This window comes from Cercospora kikuchii (assembly GCF_019650295.1).
Source record: "Cercospora kikuchii DNA, contig_00008, whole genome shotgun sequence".
Classification (NCBI taxonomy): domain Eukaryota; kingdom Fungi; phylum Ascomycota; class Dothideomycetes; order Mycosphaerellales; family Mycosphaerellaceae; genus Cercospora; species Cercospora kikuchii.
Genome location: NW_025408589.1, coordinates 2,429,356 through 2,449,584, shown reverse-complemented (window position 1 = coordinate 2,449,584; position 20,229 = coordinate 2,429,356). Strand labels below are relative to the sequence as shown.

The 20,229-nt window shown below is 51.8% G+C and overlaps 11 protein-coding genes across 11 annotated transcripts; 4 read left to right on the top strand and 7 right to left on the bottom strand.

Moving 5' to 3' along the window:
- Positions 1–91: 91 nt before the first annotated feature.
- On the top strand, positions 92–1,213 carry CKM354_001213600 (uncharacterized protein; the record flags this gene model as incomplete). Its single annotated transcript, XM_044807648.1, has 1 exon — positions 92–1,213. One exon carries the CDS (start codon positions 92–94, stop codon positions 1,211–1,213), a length of 1,122 nt encoding a protein of 373 aa, XP_044663583.1.
- Positions 1,214–1,566: 353 nt separating this feature from the next.
- On the bottom strand, positions 1,567–2,370 carry CKM354_001213500 (uncharacterized protein; the record flags this gene model as incomplete). Its single annotated transcript, XM_044807647.1, has 1 exon — positions 1,567–2,370. The coding sequence occupies one exon, from the start codon at positions 2,368–2,370 to the stop codon at positions 1,567–1,569; it is 804 nt and encodes a 267-aa protein (XP_044663582.1).
- Positions 2,371–2,676: 306 nt separating this feature from the next.
- Positions 2,677–3,303, bottom strand: CKM354_001213400 (uncharacterized protein; the record flags this gene model as incomplete). The annotated part of the gene is made up of 3 exons (XM_044807646.1): positions 2,677–2,803; positions 2,912–2,990; positions 3,078–3,303. 3 exons carry the CDS (start codon positions 3,301–3,303, stop codon positions 2,677–2,679), a joined length of 432 nt encoding a protein of 143 aa, XP_044663581.1.
- Positions 3,304–3,834: 531 nt separating this feature from the next.
- Positions 3,835–4,717, bottom strand: CKM354_001213300 (uncharacterized protein; the record flags this gene model as incomplete). Its single annotated transcript, XM_044807645.1, has 3 exons — positions 3,835–3,921; positions 3,971–4,555; positions 4,628–4,717. The coding sequence occupies 3 exons, from the start codon at positions 4,715–4,717 to the stop codon at positions 3,835–3,837; spliced, it is 762 nt and encodes a 253-aa protein (XP_044663580.1).
- Positions 4,718–5,303: 586 nt separating this feature from the next.
- Positions 5,304–7,858, top strand: CKM354_001213200 (AAA family ATPase SEC18; the record flags this gene model as incomplete). Its single annotated transcript, XM_044807644.1, has 2 exons — positions 5,304–6,792; positions 6,966–7,858. The coding sequence occupies 2 exons, from the start codon at positions 5,304–5,306 to the stop codon at positions 7,856–7,858; spliced, it is 2,382 nt and encodes a 793-aa protein (XP_044663579.1).
- A 703-nt stretch (positions 7,859–8,561) lies between these two features.
- On the bottom strand, positions 8,562–9,593 carry CKM354_001213100 (uncharacterized protein; the record flags this gene model as incomplete). The annotated part of the gene is made up of 1 exon (XM_044807643.1): positions 8,562–9,593. One exon carries the CDS (start codon positions 9,591–9,593, stop codon positions 8,562–8,564), a length of 1,032 nt encoding a protein of 343 aa, XP_044663578.1.
- A 1,945-nt stretch (positions 9,594–11,538) lies between these two features.
- On the top strand, positions 11,539–12,048 carry CKM354_001213000 (uncharacterized protein; the record flags this gene model as incomplete). The annotated part of the gene is made up of 1 exon (XM_044807642.1): positions 11,539–12,048. The coding sequence occupies one exon, from the start codon at positions 11,539–11,541 to the stop codon at positions 12,046–12,048; it is 510 nt and encodes a 169-aa protein (XP_044663577.1).
- Positions 12,049–12,266: 218 nt separating this feature from the next.
- On the bottom strand, positions 12,267–13,928 carry CKM354_001212900 (uncharacterized protein; the record flags this gene model as incomplete). The annotated part of the gene is made up of 1 exon (XM_044807641.1): positions 12,267–13,928. One exon carries the CDS (start codon positions 13,926–13,928, stop codon positions 12,267–12,269), a length of 1,662 nt encoding a protein of 553 aa, XP_044663576.1.
- Positions 13,929–14,515: 587 nt separating this feature from the next.
- Positions 14,516–14,958, bottom strand: CKM354_001212800 (uncharacterized protein; the record flags this gene model as incomplete). The annotated part of the gene is made up of 3 exons (XM_044807640.1): positions 14,516–14,638; positions 14,689–14,744; positions 14,796–14,958. 3 exons carry the CDS (start codon positions 14,956–14,958, stop codon positions 14,516–14,518), a joined length of 342 nt encoding a protein of 113 aa, XP_044663575.1.
- A 344-nt stretch (positions 14,959–15,302) lies between these two features.
- CKM354_001212700 (uncharacterized protein) lies at positions 15,303–17,202 on the top strand (the record flags this gene model as incomplete). The annotated part of the gene is made up of 6 exons (XM_044807639.1): positions 15,303–15,461; positions 15,514–15,720; positions 15,773–15,830; positions 15,892–16,776; positions 16,831–16,989; positions 17,039–17,202. The coding sequence occupies 6 exons, from the start codon at positions 15,303–15,305 to the stop codon at positions 17,200–17,202; spliced, it is 1,632 nt and encodes a 543-aa protein (XP_044663574.1).
- A 302-nt stretch (positions 17,203–17,504) lies between these two features.
- CKM354_001212600 (uncharacterized protein) lies at positions 17,505–19,311 on the bottom strand (the record flags this gene model as incomplete). Its single annotated transcript, XM_044807638.1, has 3 exons — positions 17,505–18,412; positions 18,463–19,149; positions 19,203–19,311. 3 exons carry the CDS (start codon positions 19,309–19,311, stop codon positions 17,505–17,507), a joined length of 1,704 nt encoding a protein of 567 aa, XP_044663573.1.
- Between the last annotated feature and the right edge of the window lie 918 nt (positions 19,312–20,229).

Sequence of the window (20,229 nt, the reverse complement as noted above, 5' to 3'; positions counted from 1 at the left end):
GACGCGCTTCATTCGAGACAGCAGAGTTCAACGGAGACCGTCGAGGCGTCGAAGAAGAGAACGGACTACACTTTCAGATCCTACGACAACCATGGAAGCAATCATAGACTTCGATTGGCACAACGAAGTGGCCCCCAGGCCCATTCTCGCAGTGATCCTGTTCATCTTCGGTATCTGCTTGGCCGTGCACCTCGAAAATCTTCGCCTCAACACCCGTATCATACTCGAGGCGCTCTGGGAGAACCTGGCAGTCTCGCAGCAGAAAACCTCAGATCAGAGACAAGAGATCGAAGAGTTGAGAGCTATTCTCACAGCCCGTAACCAGACCATCTCAGATCAGAGAAAAGAGATCGAGGAGCTTCAAGCAACCCTCACAGCCCGCGACGAAACCATCTCCGATCAGAGAGAAGAAATCGAAAGGCTAGGAGAAACCCTCACAACCCGCGACTCAACCATCTCCTCCCTCGAAGCCCGCATCAAGCACCTCGATCGCCAACTCGCCACCTCAGCCCTCGAAACCCTCAGATTCTCCAGCGACGTACAAGCAATAGAGAGGCAAGCCCACAACTACAAAGAAGCCAATGCTTCTTTGACGCGACTCTTGACCTACGCCCGCGAGCAGAGAGTCATCGTGCAAAATCAAATGCAACGCGAAATCGAGATTTTAATGTGTGAGTATGATTTTGTGGCAATCGATCACAGAGTTGCTCTCGAAGAGCAAGCGGAGAGTTTTGCGCAGGAGAGGAGAGAAGCTGTTGCGAGGCTTGAGGCTCAGAAAGTGGAAGCAGAGCAGCGGGTGGGGGAACTCACTGTAGAACTCCAAGCGCAGAAAGCAGAAGCAGCGCAGACGGAGAGAGAGATGACTGCGGAGCTCGAAACCCAGAAAGCAGAAGCAGCTGAGCGGATAGCAGAACTTACTGCGAAATGTGAGAAGCAAGAGCGATCCAATGTGAAAGAGTGGAATGACGTGCAAGCGAGCAAGGAGCGAATTGGCGACGCGTGGGAGAGGGTTCTGAGCCGCAATCGCCAGTCTATGGAGAGGGAGCGTCAGGCCATGGCGAGAGAGCGCCAGGATATGGCGAGAGAGGTCCAGGCTATGGCGGCAGAGTTTGCCCGCTTGTTGGCTGGAGGGCGCGATAATTGTAAAGCAGAGAAGAAGGGAGAAGGAGAGTCGAGCAAAAGGGAAAAAGGAGGTGAGCCCGGAGGAGGATAGTGTATAGTGGTCATGAAATGGTGAAGAGATGGCTTGTCGCAGCGATAGTAAGGCATGTCTCCGAAATAGGAGTGAGAGCTGTGCTGCGGAAGGGAAAGATGGTAGAGCTAGGACAGATGAGCATGGTTGGAGTCGATGTGCTCTTGGACATGTACATGTAATCTCGAACTCGCTTTTGGCTTTATTTTTGCAGCTTTCGGTACACCACCGGCAGCTCTCTGCTGCAGGTGTAATTTTTCATTCAAAGCAAGGTGGTGGAGAGCCAGCTCTGTATACTGAAGCACCTCCGCAAATCTCTGGGTATCGTTCGTCGTTCTTCGTCGTAGTCATTGCTCGGAGCCCTCTCACGTTCCTCAATACTCATCCTCATCACTCGTAGCCTCATGGTTCTTCGCTTTATGCTTGAACTTCTCCAGCTTGTTCTTCGTCTTCTTGGGCAGCTCCTCTTCTTCCTCTTTCTTTTCTTCCTCCTTCTCCTCCTCACCATCCTCCTCATCCTCATCTTCGCCATCCTTTTCTCCCTCCTCCCCTTCCACCCTCACCTTCCTCACCTGCCCACCCCTCTTTCTCACCTCCCTCTCCAACTCCGGCAACACCCCCAAAACAGCATCAAACTGCTCCATCGTCATCGAAATCCCCTTCTTCCCCGGCAACATCTCCCCGTCCTTCTCATAAAACTCCCTTATCCCCACCATCAGCGTCCCCTTGAACTCCGTCAATTGCACACGGCGCTTATTCGCAATCGACCAGTAGACGCCTCCGTCTTTGTCTTTTTCCATTGTCGCAGGCGCAGTTCCTGCGACATTCTTTTTTGAAGTCTTGGAAGTAGAGGCTGCGCTGTGTTTACTCTTCTTGCTCTTCGGTTCAGCATCCTCGACGAAACCGCCATCGCTATCGTATGTCTCTTCCGCGGCCGGGCGTTTAGGCATTTTCGATGTTGCGGGTGCGCGCTTGCGCTTCGCTGAGTTCTGCTTCTTGACCCCGCCTTTGCGCTTCTTCGTCGACGTTGTAGAAAGTGTCTTCTCGAGTTGTCGAGTGAAAGCTTTGGAGAGCTTCTTTGGCGGATCCTGTTGCTTCTTCGCTGGACTCGATCGCTTCGTGGGAGATTTTCGGGTTGTGGAAACGGTATCGAAGTAGGAGTGGTAGATGTCGCTCATTGAGATGCAAGTGGTTGTGGTGGTCGAGGCAGCAGTGAGCTGTGACCGGGATGGAGCTGAACGCGTCGAAGAGGGACATGAGATGACGTGTTGCATTTCGCGCTAGACACGCGCTACTGTGAATGGTCACGATTTCTTTATTTCATCTGGGACCCTCTGTGTTATTACAATTATCATTTCTTTCCATGTATGCTATCGCTGTATCATTGCATCTTCCCCATCTCATGGTCTCCCATCTGCAAGCCGTTCATGCTCTCAGCTCAAACCAAAACAGCTGCAGTATCCGACTTCTCTTTCTCCGCTTTCTCAGTAGCAGATGTAGCTCCTGAGATTGTCGTTGTACCGACCAGCCTGCGGACTGCTTCCCAAGTTCGCCAATCCAGGCTTCCTGATGTTTGCCACGAACTCTCCGCTCAAGTCGCAATCCTCTTTCCTGATTACAAGTCAGCACGCCACATCCAGCGAGAACAGCAGCTCAATTCGCGTCCTCTTCCCCGCAGATGAAGAAGCTCAGCGAAAGCTGGGATTCGGCAAGACTCACACATAAAGCGTACACCCACTGACTTCCGAGTCCGGTCCAACGCTACTGATATTCGCGGCAAATGTCTCTTGAAAGTTTACTGTTGCCTCCGGTCAGCCCAAAGCTATACTCACACCCCCATCGACCTCGTGTAGCAAGTTTTTCGAATCGTGTCCATCTCACGTACTGCACAGCCCAGGCCCGTTCCTCAAGTCCTTGCAAGTTCCCTTCCAGTCCGCATCCGTGCAGACGTACAAGCCCACGACCGTAGGCGCGAGTATCTTTGTGATCTTTCTTCTCTCGAGACCGAGGCGTGCTGTGATGTCTGTGAGAGAGAAGGCCGGGAGAGCGAGGACCGTTGTTTGTAGGAGCAAGACTGCTATCGCGAAAGGGAGGCCGAATATCGAGCGCATGGTCGTCGTTTTCGTCTGTTCCGGATCTCAATTGCTCGATGCAGATATCTGTGATGCTGAAGCTGATTCGCCGGACCCGATACTGACCCCGATGAGCAGGAAAAGAAACGTGCAAAAGCGTTGCGTTTGTTGTATACAGACGGCACAGTGCAGCGGAGGAGTACAGCATTTGATTGCTTGTGCACATTCCTTGCGTGTCTGCAGTCGCACAGACCGCGCGACAAACTTTCCCACGGAAACAACGTTGACCTTGTGTAATCTCAGACACGTCGCAAAAAGGAAGTCACAACATGTCGTGCTTGTGCCTGCGTCTTCTTGGTAGGATAGCTCATGTTGCGTCGCTTGGGAGACACGGCTTGCCTTGCTTTGTCCACCGAACCTGCGTTGTTGGTGAACAGAGGTGTCGCAGCTATCGTCAAAAGAGCTCAAAAAGGAAGGTGCAAGGATAAAGGCCCAATTACACATGTGTTGGTTGGAGTGTGCGCGAGATGCAAGGCTTAAAATTGACGAGCTGTCGGGCGCGTCCAAAGTCTATAGTGTCAAACCTCCATCCAAAATGATATTCTGTCCCGTCATGCTTTGATTCAACGCGAGAGCTCGTACTTGCTGAGCCACATCCTGCGAAACACATCAGTGACCCTTCTCGTCTTCTGTACTTCCAACCTACCTCAACAGTCGCCAATCGCTTCAACTTGGTATTATTCCTCGACGCCTCTCGCTTCGCCTCAGGAAACTTCATCCCCCATTCAGTCAACAGCAAGCCCGGACTGACACTATTGACCCGAATCTTCGGCGAGCAGATCACAGCCAGCGACTTGGACAGATGAATCGAAGCAGCTTTCGTGACAGCATATGGCAACGAACTGCCACTGGGTTTCACACCCGCAATACTCGCCGTCGTCACGAACGCTCCTTCGGTCTTTTCGAGATGCTCCTTGGCAGCATGCATCAGCCACAAATGCGACTTGACATTGTAGAGAAAGCAACGATCCCAGTCTTCATCAATCATTCCCTCTTCCAGATTCGCGAAGTTGGTGATTCGAGTCCAGCCTGCATTGGAGACAACGAGATCAAGGCGTCCAAACTTGGCCACGGTTTGTTGTACCAGGTTCTGTATCGCTGATCGATCGCCGACATCTGCTTGTAAGGCCTCGAAGCGAGGAGATTCTTGCGATGATGCTGTGCTTGGGATGTTCTGCAACTCTTCGATGAGAGTCTGAGCTCGGGATCGGTTGTTGGCATAATTGATGGCCTAGACAGCAGAGCAAACAATTAGTTGTCCTCTGCGCTGCGAGAGATTGAACACCTGTGAACGTGAACCTACAACGCGAAAGTCCGGTGCTAGCACGCGAGCAATCTGTGCTCCCAGGCCAGCTGTTCCTGCTGTGATCAATGCAACTTTTTGCGCAGACATGATGATGGTCAATGGTAGTAGAATGTGTCAAAGATGCTCGAAATGTGAGTAAAGCAAGCGAAATACTTGTACCTAGCAGCGATCTGGCTACACCTTCTACTCATGTATTGGCGGATCCGTCTCCTCGACAGCGAGGAACAGCCCCGCGATCGGAACCGCCCCGTTCGCGGAGTAGTGTCCAGTCACCCTTGAAGTATTATTCCGGCAGCGATCACTGGCTTGTACACTCACGCCATGGCATGCGCTCTGTTGCCGGCACTTCATTGCCGATAACGACCAGCAGACCAGTGATATTGATGTAGTGGAGACGGAGTGAGAAGAGTGAACGCCAACTCGCGACAAGGAGGTCCGTAGGCCATGACGTACGTGTGCCTGAGGCAACACGCTTCATCTGATGTGACGTGGGACTTTCATGTGCATGTGTCTTCACCTGAAGGCGACAACATTCACGACGACACGTATTGCGCTTTGACTTGGTGCCTGTTCCTGTTTCTCCGCGAATCTGAACACCTCGCGACTCTGAGCATCTATATCTCCCGACACCGTCGCCTACATTCAGCATCCTCCAGGAACACCCGCACCCACCATGTTTAATCGCGATGCGCTGTTCGGTGGTAGGAAGGAGGCACCTCCTGGACAGCGCCAACCAGTCCGCCCACAACAACCACCTCCGCCCGGCGGATCCTCACACGATCGAGAAAAGCAGTACGACCAAGGTGGCGCACGCAGAATGCAGCTACAACCTGTCTCCTCTCCGCGAGAGCTGATCTTCTCGAACCTTTGTGCCGTATCGCCTCAAGACATCGGACCTTCAAGAGATGGCGGGGATGTTCACATAATGATAAATGGGCAATACGTGTTGTCAGCGCGCCCTCACCCACAAATACAGCGTGGTCAAATCGGGCTGAACGACTTCCAGCGAACATGGATGCAGGTCGCACTCACAGATATTGTGGAAGTCGAGCCATACGATCCTTTCCGACAGGGCGCGCAGAGCTATTTGGGCAACATGGACATTGAGATTGGGTTCGCCGGCTCGAGACCACAGCAGGCACCTCCGTTCGACCAAGACGAGCTCGCAGATGCCGTGATCAAGGTCTTTCGCAACCAGATCTTTGCGCCAGGGCAAAGTTTCGGCCTGGACTTCAGAGGCGGACCGAAGCTTCGTCTGACGATCAAGACTGTGGAGCTGGTCGATCTGGCTTCACTCAAGAGCTCAGGACAACAACAGCAGCAAACACATCCACACGCACGAGGGATCCTCACTCCAGAAACACAAATCAACTTCTACAAAGATGCCAAGTCACCACTTCAGCTCAAGGGATCGACGAGGCGACCAGCTGCGAACTCCGTCATTCGACCTGACTTCAAATTCGAGGACATGGGTATCGGTGGACTGGACAAGGAGTTCAGCGACATCTTCCGTCGTGCGTTCGCGTCGCGCATCTTCCCACCTGGCTTAGCAGAGAAGCTGGGTATTCAGCACGTCCGCGGTATTCTGTTATACGGTCCTCCTGGAACAGGCAAAACACTCATTGCTCGTCAAATTGGCAAAATGCTGAATGCTCGCGAACCAAAAGTGATCAACGGGCCGGAAGTCTTGAATAAATACGTCGGACAGTCGGAAGAGAACATTCGCAAGCTCTTTGCAGATGCAGAAAAAGAACAGAAAGAAAAGGGCGATGAGTCAGGACTGCACATCATCATCTTCGACGAATTGGATGCTGTATGCAAGCAGCGTGGTTCCGGTGCTGGTGGAGGTACAGGTGTGGGCGACAGCGTGGTGAATCAGCTGCTTTCCAAACTGGATGGTGTGGAGCAGCTGAATAATATCCTCCTCATCGGTATGACGAATCGCAAGGATATGATTGACGAGGCACTATTGCGATCTGGCCGTTTGGAAGTACACATGGAAATCAGCTTGCCTGACGAGCCCGGGCGGAGGCAGATCCTCAAAATCCATACGGAGAAGATGCGATCAAATGGCAAACTTGGGGGCGATGTTGACTTGGCGGAGCTGGCGCGACAGACCAGGAACTTCTCAGGTGCTGAGATTAGTGGTCTTGTGAAATCTGGTGAGTGGTCTTTTTCTACGTTTTTTTGCACTGACATTTTCCCGAAAATATTCCCCCTGGTTGGCACGGTGGCTCGACCATTCGGGGAAGCACAGGAGTGAAATGCGCAACCTGGGGCGGATATCTCCCAATGCTTCCAAATATTGCACACGTTCCGAGCTAACAGGTAATAGCAAGCTCCTTTGCTTTGCAGAGGCACATCAAGGGAGGCACTGTTGCCGCCCTATCAGATGACATAAATGACATGCAGCTCCACATGGCCGACTTCCTCGGAGCTCTCGATGAGGTAAAACCGCTATTTGGAGTCAGCGAAGAAGTTCTGGAAGACTGTGTCGAGGGTGGCATAATTCACTACGGCCCCCAAATTGACAAGATCCTGAGGAACGGTCGCGATTTTGTTGAGCAAGTCAGAACAGGCACGACGCGTCTCCACTCCGTTCTCCTCCATGGTCCGCGCGGAAGCGGAAAAACTGCACTCGCCGCACAAATCGCTCTGAATTCACAGTTTCCATTTATCAAGCTGGTACGGGCTGTCGACATGGTTGGGATGAACGAGATTCAGAAGATACAGCACCTTAGCAAGGTCTTCACAGACGCCTACAAGAGTCCGCTCAATGTGCTGGTCCTTGACAACATAGAACTCATGGTCGACTGGGTCCCAGTCGGCCCGCGTTTTAGCTCTGCCGTTCTGGCGGCCCTCAAGGGCTTGATGGACAACAGACCCCCGAAGAACAGGCCCCTCCTCATTCTGGCCACGACCTCCGAGCGCACAGTTATGCAGCAATTGCAGCTCTATTTCAAAGCGCAGATAGCCATTCCCGCTCTCCAAACACAACAAGAACTCGCACACGTTATGCGTGAATCTAGCCAGTTCTCGCAGCAAGACGTAGACAGAGCGATTGGCGAAATTCAGGAGAATCTGGGTGGAGAGAAAAGAATTGGTGTGGGCATCCAGCAGATCATTTTGGCAATCCAGACTGCTGTACAGGATCGGGAAGATCGCGTCGGAAGATTTGTGGATTTGATGTGCGAGTATATTAATGATGCGGCGGCGGGGATTGTGTGAGGTTGGGGAAGAGGAGATGCGGCTAGGCAGCAGCTTGGGAGCAGAATTAGAGTTGGTAGGAATTTGGCAGTACTGCTGCTCTGATCTTGGACTGTTCCTCTCTTTCATTTCTCCTGTTTTTCTGCGTTTGCCAGCCCTTTCGAGGCGCTTGGGGCGGAGACGGCCCTCCGCGCATGATTTTGGGCTGTATTAGTTTGGAGCGACTTCTTCTTCACACTTCCTTTCTCTAGTTCGGAAAAGTCTTGTGAGACAGTTGGAGCGGAGACAGCATTTGGCTGAACACGAATGACCTTCAAGCGATGTCTCCTTCACACTCGCTTTCCCTGGTTCGTGGTGCCATTGTGGGCCGCCCGCGTTGGGAAAGGCATACGTTTCTGGCATGGATGAAATCGGATCGACGAGAGCCTCGGCCTCGGCCTGGACCTGGAACAATGGTCGGCGATTCTGGTGTTTCCATGGGAGTGGAGCCCTTGGAACGCACAATTTAGAATTGTGGTGAAATTGTTCAAACATGGTAGAATCTTGATATGGAATGCTCGCCTTCTCGAGATACTCGGTCCTGCATTGCTCTGTTTTGTCCTGTCAACGGGATTGCTACCCAAGTTCGATAGATCGCGATGATGGCTAACCGTGCTAAGCCGAGAGAGGTGTCGCTTGCTGTGTATTGGATACCTCGAATCATGTCATGGACGTTATCGAGGTGCTATTGGTTTTTGTTCTCATGCTCTCCGCTCAAGGCACCTGAATGGGTGTTGGGCACGATACGGCCAGCTTCCGATCGCTCCTTCTTGTAAAGCACAAAGAAGTAAAAGGCTGCGCCAGATACTGCTCCGGCAACGTGCGCGACGTGATTGATGCCTTTTTCATTGGCACTGTAGGGACGTCCGCGGAGGGCAGCAATATCTCTGGTGATCATCGTTATAAAAGTCGCCCGGTCGGATGCGTAAATGCACTGTGAGATGGCCCAGCGAATGCGAAATAAGAACCCCGACGGCATGCGTTCGTCATGGCGGTGAGCATTCAAAGCTGCAACCGCAGCGAAACCATACACCACTCCACTCAGCCCTTTGCTGGATTGGAACTCTTTTTCAAACCATGAGCCTTGCCATCTGAGGCGTACAAGGGTGACAATGCTCGATGCCAAACCAGCCACAGCCGCCAAACCAAACACTTCCTTCCAGCTAACGCCCGGTACGCGAGCACATGAAGTACCATACCAGAGCATATAATACATATTGTTCCTGAAGTGAGTACCGTCCCGGTGTACGAAATTCGACGATAGGAGAGTCCACCATCGGCCACTTCTGACGCCGTAGTAGGAGAGCATTGTGTTTTCTGTCAGAGCAGACGTTTTGTGCGACCATTTGTATCGCACGCAGGCGTCGAAGATGTTTCGAGATAGCGTGCTGGAGATGTAGGATGCCCATCGCGCACACTTGCCAGGGAGTCCGTTCTGAGCTTCCAGGACTGCAAGGGCATGCTGAGAGCGGTAGTACCTGTAAGCTGGAAGATTGAGGGCGGCAATCACGCCAACTGCTGCCAGGGCCGACTTGTTGAGCTCACCATTGTGTGAAGATGGAAGACCATGGTCACTGATGGCGGGAGAGGAGTCGTCGGCCGGAACGTCTTCGGTTCTTGCTTTGAGAATCGATGGAAAGATCGAGCCCAACGCCGTGGAAATTGTGCCATACGGATCGCGTGCAAGGTCATACTGCCATGGTACGAAGACGTGCATCCTCAGACTTTCTCTCCCCCAGTGCGCAGACTGGAAGAGAGGAAACCATACATCGAAGCAGATCCAACGTAGTTACACAAGATGCGAAGAGGATACACAAGAAGTCAAAGACTTATGTACCCTGTCGACTCCCGTGCGGCCCGTTCTCCCGCTTTGCCACGTGTGACTGTTGTGAAGATGCATGCCTCGACTTCTACTCTACACAGACATGAGGCCCAGGTACATTCATCGTAGCAAGGCAAAACGAAGCCTGAGATGTTCTGGATCTCGCCTATGAATAACGGATGACAAAAGCACGAGGCTGACAATGGCGATGAGCCACGATGAAACTGATACATGCCGATGCCCCGCAGACCACCACCACCACCAGCTAGAGCGCCAACCCGTGTCTGTCGGATGTCGATATCAGATGCTGCAAACGAGATTGCAGCTGACCCCAGGAGCGACGGCATGAGAAGAGAACTCCAGATCCATACCAGAACGTAGCCAGGCACTCCCAGTCGGCTTCCATCTCGGTCCACTGCGGACAGCATCGTGCGACATCATGTACTCCGACCTACGACCTGCGATTGGAGGATGCACACATACGGCAGGTGAATGCCTCCCAGTTCGCGGTGCATAGAACGTCCTCGGAACATCTACCGCCTTCACCGACCCTGCAGCCCTATACCGAGCATTTGGCGCCACAATACGAGCAATGCCCCCGAAGCACTGGTCAATGTGATCTTTGCTAGTTGCAATGCAAAAGATACAACGAGTCAGCAAATGGCGACTACGTCTACTTCCGGGCGTTCCGCAGCCTGAGACTTAGTGCTGACTTTTGCTGCGCAAGTCGGCCCTCACATTGTATTTGCCAGAACCAAGATCTAGAACGACCACCGCAGTTCTCCAATACGAGGAGTCTGGACTCTGCTACAGTTAGCGCAGATCAACAATCATTCGAGTTCTTGGCCCTTGTTCGTGGGGTACAGTACCTTAGTGGACAGAGCTTGGCAGTCTGTGGGATCAGTGATTGGCATCGATCTTGCTGAGCCGACCACAAAGCGAGCAAGATCTACGATTCGATGATGAGCTACAAAGGTGCAGCCCAGCATATTGATGCCAATCTGTTGAAGAATGAGCAAAGAACTGCAATCCGACGAACGATACGTAAGGTCAAGATGAGTACATTGACTCTTGGCTCCGAGAGTAAGACTTGGAATTGCCATACTCAGGTAAGGAAGAAGGAAGAACCGACTGCAATCCGTCTTCGGTCTTCCACAATCGTGAAAGTCAGGCTACACACTTCCCCTGGCCATCGTGATGCATCTAAGGTGAGGGAAATAACTGGGAGAGATCGACAGTGATGGAGCAGGAACTGTAATCTCATTGTTGAACTGCGTCTCGCTTCCGAACGACACGCCGGATTGATGTGCAACAGATCAGGGATGGGTACATCGGCAAGCATGGTATAGCATGTTACTTGGCCTGCTATGGCAGTTGAAACGAGCTTCACGACGAAGACGGTCGCTCGATGAAGTAAATGGGAATGCTTAGGCAGACAAATCCTTCAATTACAGGAGAACCGGGCGCACGATTGTCTGGACTTCACGTAGACAGGATCCCCAACTCGGCAGAGTGTGGTCACAAGTAGCCGATGAAAGCCCTTTGGCTGTATAGAAGCCACTCTGCTTACAGTGTCTCAGGATGTGACAGCGGAAGAGCGATACAAGATGTGTGCCATATTTGGGTCTGCTAGTATGTGCACGGACGATGCGACCAGAAGCCTCGAGGAGAGGATGAGGTACAGTGACCAGCATAGGATATAAGAGGCATGTCACAACCCCATCTAACACAGTCTCCAGCAACCACAACACTCTTTACATTCGACGCTCGTTATCACAACAACAAACCCAATAATTCAAGCCAAACCACGTCCTCCTTTACAACAAGCCTCTCCATCAAAATGCAATTCTCCACCACCATCTTCGCTGGTCTCTTGGCCGCTGCCGCCAACGCAGCCCCAGCTCCTATTGTCGGCCCAGCCGTCCAGGCCAGACAGAACTCCCAAGACTTCTGCGGCGCCTCTCCATTCTACGACCGCTACGACGAGCGCACCAAGCTCGGCTGGAACCTTCCAAAGGTCTCCGACTGCCAGAGACTTGCCGAAAATGTTGCCAACGACGGCAACAAGTGGGAGGTCACCAGCTCCCCAAACAACATCGCCTCATCTGGAACCTGCACCTTCCGCGTCTCTCTGGGCTCCGCAAGCGAGGAGAAGGTCTACATCGGCAACAAGGATGTCGCCGATATCATCCTTACTTCGATCGCGCAGTACACTCACGGCGAATACGTTTCCACTCAAGGATACAGAAAGGCCAAGCTCGATGCTCAGAACACCATGCAGTGCGGCAACAACGGACTCGAGACTGATCGCGAGGCCTCTGTCAACTGGGATATCCTCAACTTCTTGTAGAAAGATTCGACTTCTTGTACATCAGACGGAGACTCGGGAGCGGTGGACAGAAGTTGTATCTATTTGCAATCATCGTAGGAATGCATAGATAGAAAATTCAATCCGACGCTTCTGTTCACAGCATCTACTCTCTTTCCCATGCTCAGGACCCAAGTGACCAAGTCTGACAACAATTCGCCAGAAGCTCATGGTTATTCATGATGCTGCACACTCCCTGTTCATCTATACTCGCCACCACAATCACCCAAAAGCTCCACCATCTTTCCTCTTCGACTCCTGCTGAGGACACCTTCAATTTTGTCCATGTCCTTCTCATCCAGTCTCCACCCATAGACCTTGAGATTCTCCTCTGCATGTCCACTTACACCCCATCTCGTTCCAACGATGACGGCACCGACCACTTCGTCCGCTACGTCTAGTACCCATTTCATCGCCACGCAACTCACGCTTCTATCATATTTCGCTCCTACGCCTTGCAAAACGTGCAATAGCTCCTGAAATAGCTCCCATCCTCCCCAATTGACAATCATCTCATAGTACTTTCTCTGACTTGGCGTAATACTTTGCGAAAAGTTATCAAGAGGTTCTAGTTTGTCAAGCCAGGTTGAGGAAAGAAATCCGCCGAGGAGAGTCCCATAGGTGAGTAGCTTCACGCCGTGAGTTTTACAGGCAGGTACCATAGAATGCAACGGTCGCGAATCGATGAGAGAGAATTGGACTTGGTTGGTATGGATTTTGATCCCTGATTCGATGGCGTGAAGCATATGTTTTGTGTCGAAGTTGCAGAGGCCCAAGGCATGTACTCGGGAATCCGATTGGAGGTACTGCATCGCAAGGAGATAATTTGGGTCGTTGTAATCTTGCCAGTGAAATTGGAGCAAGTCGATGTAAGACGCTTGCATCCGACGACAGCGCTCAGTAATGTTGGCGGAGATCACCTCGGCCGTGACTTGGATGGGAGTGAAGACACAGTATTTGGTTGCTCCGAAGAGGGCGTCTGGATTCGTACACTTGGAGCGGAAGCGACCGAAGAGGATCTCAGCATCGCCGTAGTGATCTGCCATATCGTAGGCTGTAAAGCCAAGGGAAGAGTATTCATGAAATTGCGCGTTGATCTGGCTGAGTGTGGCGATGCCCCAGGAAGGACTTGAGAGTTGCCAAAGACCGGAGAAGAGGCGTGGGAGGGTACATCCGTTGATTGTGAAGGTCTCGATAGTTTCGGGGAGTGGCGATACAGTGATGCGCCTGGAGTCAGAGGCTGGAGTGTCCTGTTTTGAGGCTTCGGGCAGTAGTTGCGAGAGTTGCAGCGCCAATAAACTCCGTGCAAAAGGATAGTCATCGTTTGGTGACAGCTGCCCCTGGCCTTGTACCAGTGCTTGATGAAGTTGAGATACTGGTACGATCTCTGAGTCGTTCAATCGTCTCGACCCTGAAGGAACAAGCAGCAATTTCTGAACAGCCGTCAACGCTTGAATGATGTCTCCATCAATGCTCGCCAATTCTCGGCCCATGATCTCATTCTGGCCTGATGATATCTCCAGATCGGACACTTGCTCGACAATATTCGCCAGTAGTGGTATGCTCTCGAAGCATAGCCCGCACCCCAGCATCGTCCGAATCCTGCCTTGCTGTTCATGAAAGCTTGGTGTGACAGTGGTCTGCTCCCCGTCATTCGTGAACATCTTCTGGCTGGGAGACTTGGCTTGCTTTGTCAAGTAAATTCGGGCTCGTTCTTCGAACGTCTTCGTGATTGCAGGATCAACAGCCAGCATTGATCTCAATACTGCACGAAGACCATCCTCAGGCATGTTGGCTACGATTGTATCTGTCATGAGGTTGACATGTGCCATCTTGGCGTCGAGCTCCGATGAGGACGCCATCTTTTCTTGCCTCGATGGAACCGTCAGTCCTGCCTTTCCCAGGTCAGTTCAGAGGGTTCGTGCTTATGGAGAGAGCTACGAGCCACAGTTCCAGGTCCGCAGTCGAGGACAGCGAGGTCCATCGATCTGTAGCTGCATGTATTACCTTCCGCCCCAGACCAATGGGACCGCATGTCCACTACTGCACACGGCCGGCGATAAGCTTGGCCGAGCTTGGCCGGTGTCGTTGAGCGGGTGAGGTTGCTGACGAGGTTGTAGCCAGGATTACGGTGGACCTTTCCTGACGCTGGGACATAATACCAGACTTTCCTCCAATTTCGCAAACCATCTCCCTCTAACAATTTATCTACAACGACCACATACACGTGCCGTCCTCGTCACGACAGATTCAAGGCCACCACAAGAAGCTTTTCTCGATATTCATACTGTCGCCCGGTCTGACCCAATGACTTCACAAGACCACTCACAGTCTGAGAGCCTCTCTCGAAAAACACACATGTCAACGAGCTGAGCCATTCATCGCGTCTCTCTATCGACGCATCATTGTATTCCGCTATTACTCATTTGACTCATATCGGCCATGTCAATCACTTGTCAAGTGGCACGGCGGTCGTTTCGCTATGCTTGAACTGCCGCTTGTCAATTCTCGTAATTTTCAACTGTGAAGGGCAATTCGGGTCCGGACAAGCAACGAGAGCATCGGTCGACATCTGGAGTCACAATTAGCCTAGTTGAGTGGTCGTTACAGACATCCAAGTACCCAATCATTGGCGTGCGTCTGTCTCTGCTTGGCTGCCAGAAGCGGCAACACGGCTGCTGTAGCGGTACTGAGTTGGTTTCGACCTATCGTTTCGAACGCGAACTTACACAAGCTATAGATACTGAAGCCCTGGCCCTCTGGTAGATGTAGCATCTCCCCGCGCAAGTAGAAGTGGTCGCCTTCTTTCGCACCGCAATAGATCTTCGCGCCTGGAGGGCAGATGACCTCGACTTTGAGGTCGAACAGCTCGAATGAATCGTCTATTGGCATGATTCTGTTCCCGGGACGTCAATGATCACATAAGTCTCAGGCGACTTTAGATGCAGAGTCGGAGTAGGCCCTAGCCGCCTATCGCAGCCGGCTCGGCCAAGCGGCCAACTGAGTACGAAGCTTCGTGAAGCTTGCAGGAAGCCGAATCCTCTAGCGAGCTGTTGCCGACAAGCATGCGATGATAAAGACTTGACGAATCATGTATACGCAGCACAAGCACCGCTCCCACGTACCAACAAGTGACGATCTTCCTTCGTTGCTCATCTAAATGATTGAGTCCGATTCTCTCAAGACTAAGCAGCCTTTCGACGCTCTTTCTTATGCATGAAAATCGATCTTTCAGCATGGGGGATAAGAAGATACCCTCGTTGAGTGTCCAGATTGATGCTACTGATACCGAACGTGGACAAGGCAGCGATGCTCAAGTCTCCGATGAGCAGAATGGTGTCCGAAGAGATCTGCAGCGACGGCACATCAACATGATAGCGATTGCTGGCATGATTGTATCTTTGCACCAGTCGTTCTCTCTGTTCTCGTCACTGACAGTCTCGAAAGGGAACAGGCCTCTTCCTCGCCTCAGGTCAAGCGATCGCTACTGGTGGCCCTGTTGGTGCACTATTCGGATATATCGTGATGGGCCTAATCACCTGGGCAGTGGCTCTCATGACGGGAGAGATTTCGTCTTTCATGCCAGTCACTGGTGGGTTCGTCAGACATGCTACCAAATTTGTACAGCCAGCACTTGGAACAGCGACTGGATGGGTGAGAAATTTCGAGGCGGTAACAAGCAACTATGTGCTGACATATGGGCCAGAACTTCTGGTACACAATGGCCATCACGGCACCCGCTGAGATTTCTGCGGCTGCAACAGGTATGTCTGGGCCATATCTGAAGATGCTTATGGCAGCCTCGTCGCTAACTTATTTCACCAGTCATCAACTTCTGGAACACGTCAATCAATCCCGCAGTCTGGTTTACTGTCTTCATTGTTGTTATCATGGCACTCAACTTCAGCCCTGTCAAAGTCTATGGTGAAAGCGAGGTCTTCTTCGCTGTCCTCAAAATCTCCCTCATTATCGGGCTTAACATCGCCGGCATCGTCGTCGATCTCGGTGGTGGACCAAATGAAGATCGCATAGGCTTCAGATATTGGAAAACTCCTGGTCCATTCAACGAGCATCTTGTCTCTGGTAATACAGGCAAGTTTCTCGGATTCTGGTCGACGCTCATCAGTGCGGCATACAGCTACGCCAACGTACAAGTCATTGCTCTCGCAGGTGCCGAGACGAGAAATCCAAGAGAGGTCATTCCGAATGCTGTCCGCATGACGTTCTGGCGAGTGATGATATTCTACGTCTTGTCAATTTTCGTCGTGGGGCTTTTGGTGCCGTCCAATGATCCAAATCTGGGTATCTCGACGGGGACCGCAGAGCAGAGCCCGTTTGTCATTGCCTTTCAGCGTGCTGGGATCAAAGTACTACCAAGCATCATCAACGCTGTTGTTTGCACCAGTGCTTTCAGCTGTGGAAGCGCTTGTGTGTTTCTTGCATCCAGGACACTTTATGGGCTTGCAGAGGAGGGACAAGCTCCAAAGTGGTTCTTGAGGACGAATCGATATGGAACACCGTACCTGTCTGTTGCCGCGAGTTTGGTCTTTACACCACTGGTGTACTTGGCGCTCGGAAGCAGTAGCAGTGTTGTCTTCGGATGGTTCGTCAACATCACGACAATTGCTGGTCTGGTAGGATGGCTGGTGATCTGTGTTACGTACTTGCGGTTCTTTTACGGAATGCGACTTCAAAGCATTAGTCGTGATCGTTAGTGAACAGTGGAGTCCACTGCTTCCTGAATTATGCTGATGAGATCGACAGGCTTGCCTTACAAGAGTCCGCTCCAGCCATATGTGGCGTGGACTGTACTTTTCGCGCTGGTCCTCGTCATTCTCACTTCGGGTTACAGCGTCTTCTTTCCCGGAAAGTGGATTGTCTCAAGCTTCTTGACATACTACATCGACATTGCGATATTTATGGGTAAGTATCTGGATTCCTGCGGAGTTGCACGTTGCTGACAGACCAAAAGGATTGTGGTTGCTTGCCTTATTCGTGTTCAGAGATGGACCAATCTCGTTGTCGGCTATGGACCTGTCGGAGATACATCTGATTGAGCAAGAGAAGATGGTGCAACGATCGAGCGGTGGCGATGCGGTGGCTTCAGCATTGTGGTGGAGGAGATGGGTCATCTAGCAAGTTGCAGAAATTCAAAGGCTGTCATAAGTCGTTATACTGTCGTCCATATGCTCGCTGTTTCTGTTCCAGTTCCACGCGCGCCCACAGTCCATTCATGCTATGCCTTGAATTGCGGAAGTACTTGTTCATGTCAGAGACCCGAGAAACTCCCAGTATGACATCGTCCAAAGAAGCTGCCCAGTCGATGCGCCGTGGCGTGCCTGACGATACGTTCAGCCTCAGTATTCTGTTTGCGCAGTCTGTCTTCTCTTTGGAAGACGAGAGACCGCCATCGTGTATCTCGCACACGACATGCCGTGTCAAACGCTGGCACCTCGATCCCAGACCTCGCGCAAAGATCTCCGCCTCTTGAATCCACCAGCACTTTGTGTTGAAACACGATTACCCAATACTAAGAGCACAAAAGCGACTAGCATCAATGGTGCGGTGATAGCAAACCACAGCCATAGCGGGGCAGTTCCTTGACCAAAGACCGACACGTTCATGCCCAGGAATGATGTCGTGAAGGTCAAAGGCACAAACATGAATGCGAGCCACGTCAACTGCGTCACCTTCCTAGCTTGCGCTAGAGATCTTTGTGTTTCCGCAACAGACGCCTGATTTATAATCGTTTTCATGTGGTTGTGACATTTCTTGATCAAGTCCTGATTTCGATGGTCCAGCTCCTGGTAGTCTGCTAGTAGAGATGCAGCAGTTCGATCGGCTTTTGCACGCTGTTTCTGGTCTTTAGCTCTCGGCCAGGTGGCACTGCCCCTCTGCCCGATTACTCGAAGATTCTCTCGGAGCGTGCGCGCCACATCATCGAGTAGTTGTTGATGGTACGACAGCTCTGAGATGTCGTAGTTGTTTGCCACTACAGCTGTGGCAAGTGTTGCACGAGAGATTGTGCTATCAATCATGTTGAGCAGCTGACAGATCGAAGATGCCGCGAACTGCATTAGCTCAGTGATGGCGTAGAATGGTTCATTCGCCATAATTCGAGGATCAAGCGAAGATCCGTAATTCTCGTACAGGTGGCAACGTGACTGCGTCTGGTCTCTGTGCTCTTCGGCAGCCATGTTACGGTGTTGCCAATTCAGAGCGATCTTCGGTGCGCGCATCACGATGGGAAGAAGTCCTTCCAAGCCTGATCTGGCCGTGTTTCTTTCGCGCCACGGTCCTATCAATCCGTTCTCACGGTCGTTGCCACTGTCGATCCATGTTACACCTGCAACTCCTGAGCGAACGATAGATCTCGTGCTATCACAGTAAGCTTACCTGACCAGCCGCCTCCTGCACTCCTTTGGACACCGACCGTGATCTGTTGTTCGATGGAAAAGATCTTGGGCGAATGAACATAATACCGACGCGCGAAAGTGTCACCCGGCTCAACATCTCGCTCTTCATGTAAGCTTCCAAGATATTGATCCATCTCATCAATGGCTTGCCTGCGCAACGTTGACACGTCATTGGACTGTGCGTTGTACTTACGAATGCCAATGGTGAAGTAACGCAATCTAATTAGTCCTTCGCTGATGGAGGGCAGCGAGGGCGAGGTATACAACATACGTCTTCCAAAGTACGCTTTGAACTCAAGGTGCTCTTGGAGGATGGCAGGGTCCAAGCGAAACCTGGACCCAACTGCGTTCAGCCATTCTGGTGGTTGAAAGCCGCTCAGAATGATCATCGCTCCCGATTGGTCTTCAATACTCTGTGGATCGATGTGGACCAGATCATCAATCTTGTGCAAAATGCACCTCCTTGTGTCCGAAATTTCGGTCCATTTGTAGAGCACTGGTGGTCGAGACAGTGGTTGTTGCGACGAGCCACAGCCCGCGGCGAGTTCATATCTGGGACCGGAGGTACGGGAGAGGAAGATTGCTAAATTTGTGTAGTCTTCTCCGTTGAACAGTCCTGTGGAATGTGCAAAGCCCCATATGCTTTGCGCATAGTGTCTTGGAGTCCCTATTCTCTCATTTTAAGTAAATATTACGCAGGCACGGACATCACGAACTTACAAGCGTTTCCACCTTCTGCGTTGATCGTGCGTCGTTGCGTTGGCCGTGGCGACGGCTGCTCAGCATGTTGTGCAGCACATGATGCCACAGGAGACAACGGTATTGACATTGTATCACGAAACACCGCTGGTAATTTCCCGGCTCCGGGAGCTAGGTGTCAGGACCGCGGAACGGCTATATAAGACGTGGCAAAAGTATGGCACGTCACTTGAGCTGACTTGCAAAGCCACAGTCCTGAGGCCGCATTCTGCCTGGCCGGCGTTCGCATGATGTATGTACATGATGTATGTACTGCGTTCAGGCTTGGTAGAGAAGTTCAACGGCCCCAGAGGATCGATCATGTGAACAACACATACACTGTGTAGAGCCCAGCTCAAGCTGCGCCGCCTCGCGACGCCCTTCCGCGATTCTACGACTTATGTCAGCCAATGGGATCACTTCCTGTGTAACCTTCTCCTTGGGGCACACCCAGCACAGACGACCTTGCACGAACCGGCATCTCTTGAGAAACAAGGCCCGTGTGCTCGTAATTTCAGCGGGCTGGGAGGCTTGAGCCTTTTGTGAGTAGTAAGCAAATGATAGTTCTTCGTCTCCGCTGTGCATAGATTCCATCGTCCAGAACTGAATCTGTATCAAAAATTGTGCGCGTAGAGAATTCCGTGCATACCAGTATCAAATCGTAAGAACCGCGCGTCCGATGAAGCCATTGGCTTAGCGCAATATTGACAACTTGCGGTCAGGTCGCAATGGAAACCATAAGGCAGCCTTGGAAATCCCTCGGTCGCGTCACATCGTCCACAGACACCACTTCGCCCATGCGCCGCTCCCACGCTTCAACGATACAGGTGCCAAAAGGTGGATTGGTGCTGCAAGGTGGCTCTAGCTTGAACGCGACGGCCTGGAAACACGTATACCATGATACGAGCAAGACATCGGAGCCCAAAAAGTGAACAGGTCATATTGTCGTCTGTCTGCGACCGATCAGGGTTCGTCTGAAGCGGCTCATGTGTCCGATGCCTGTCGTGCG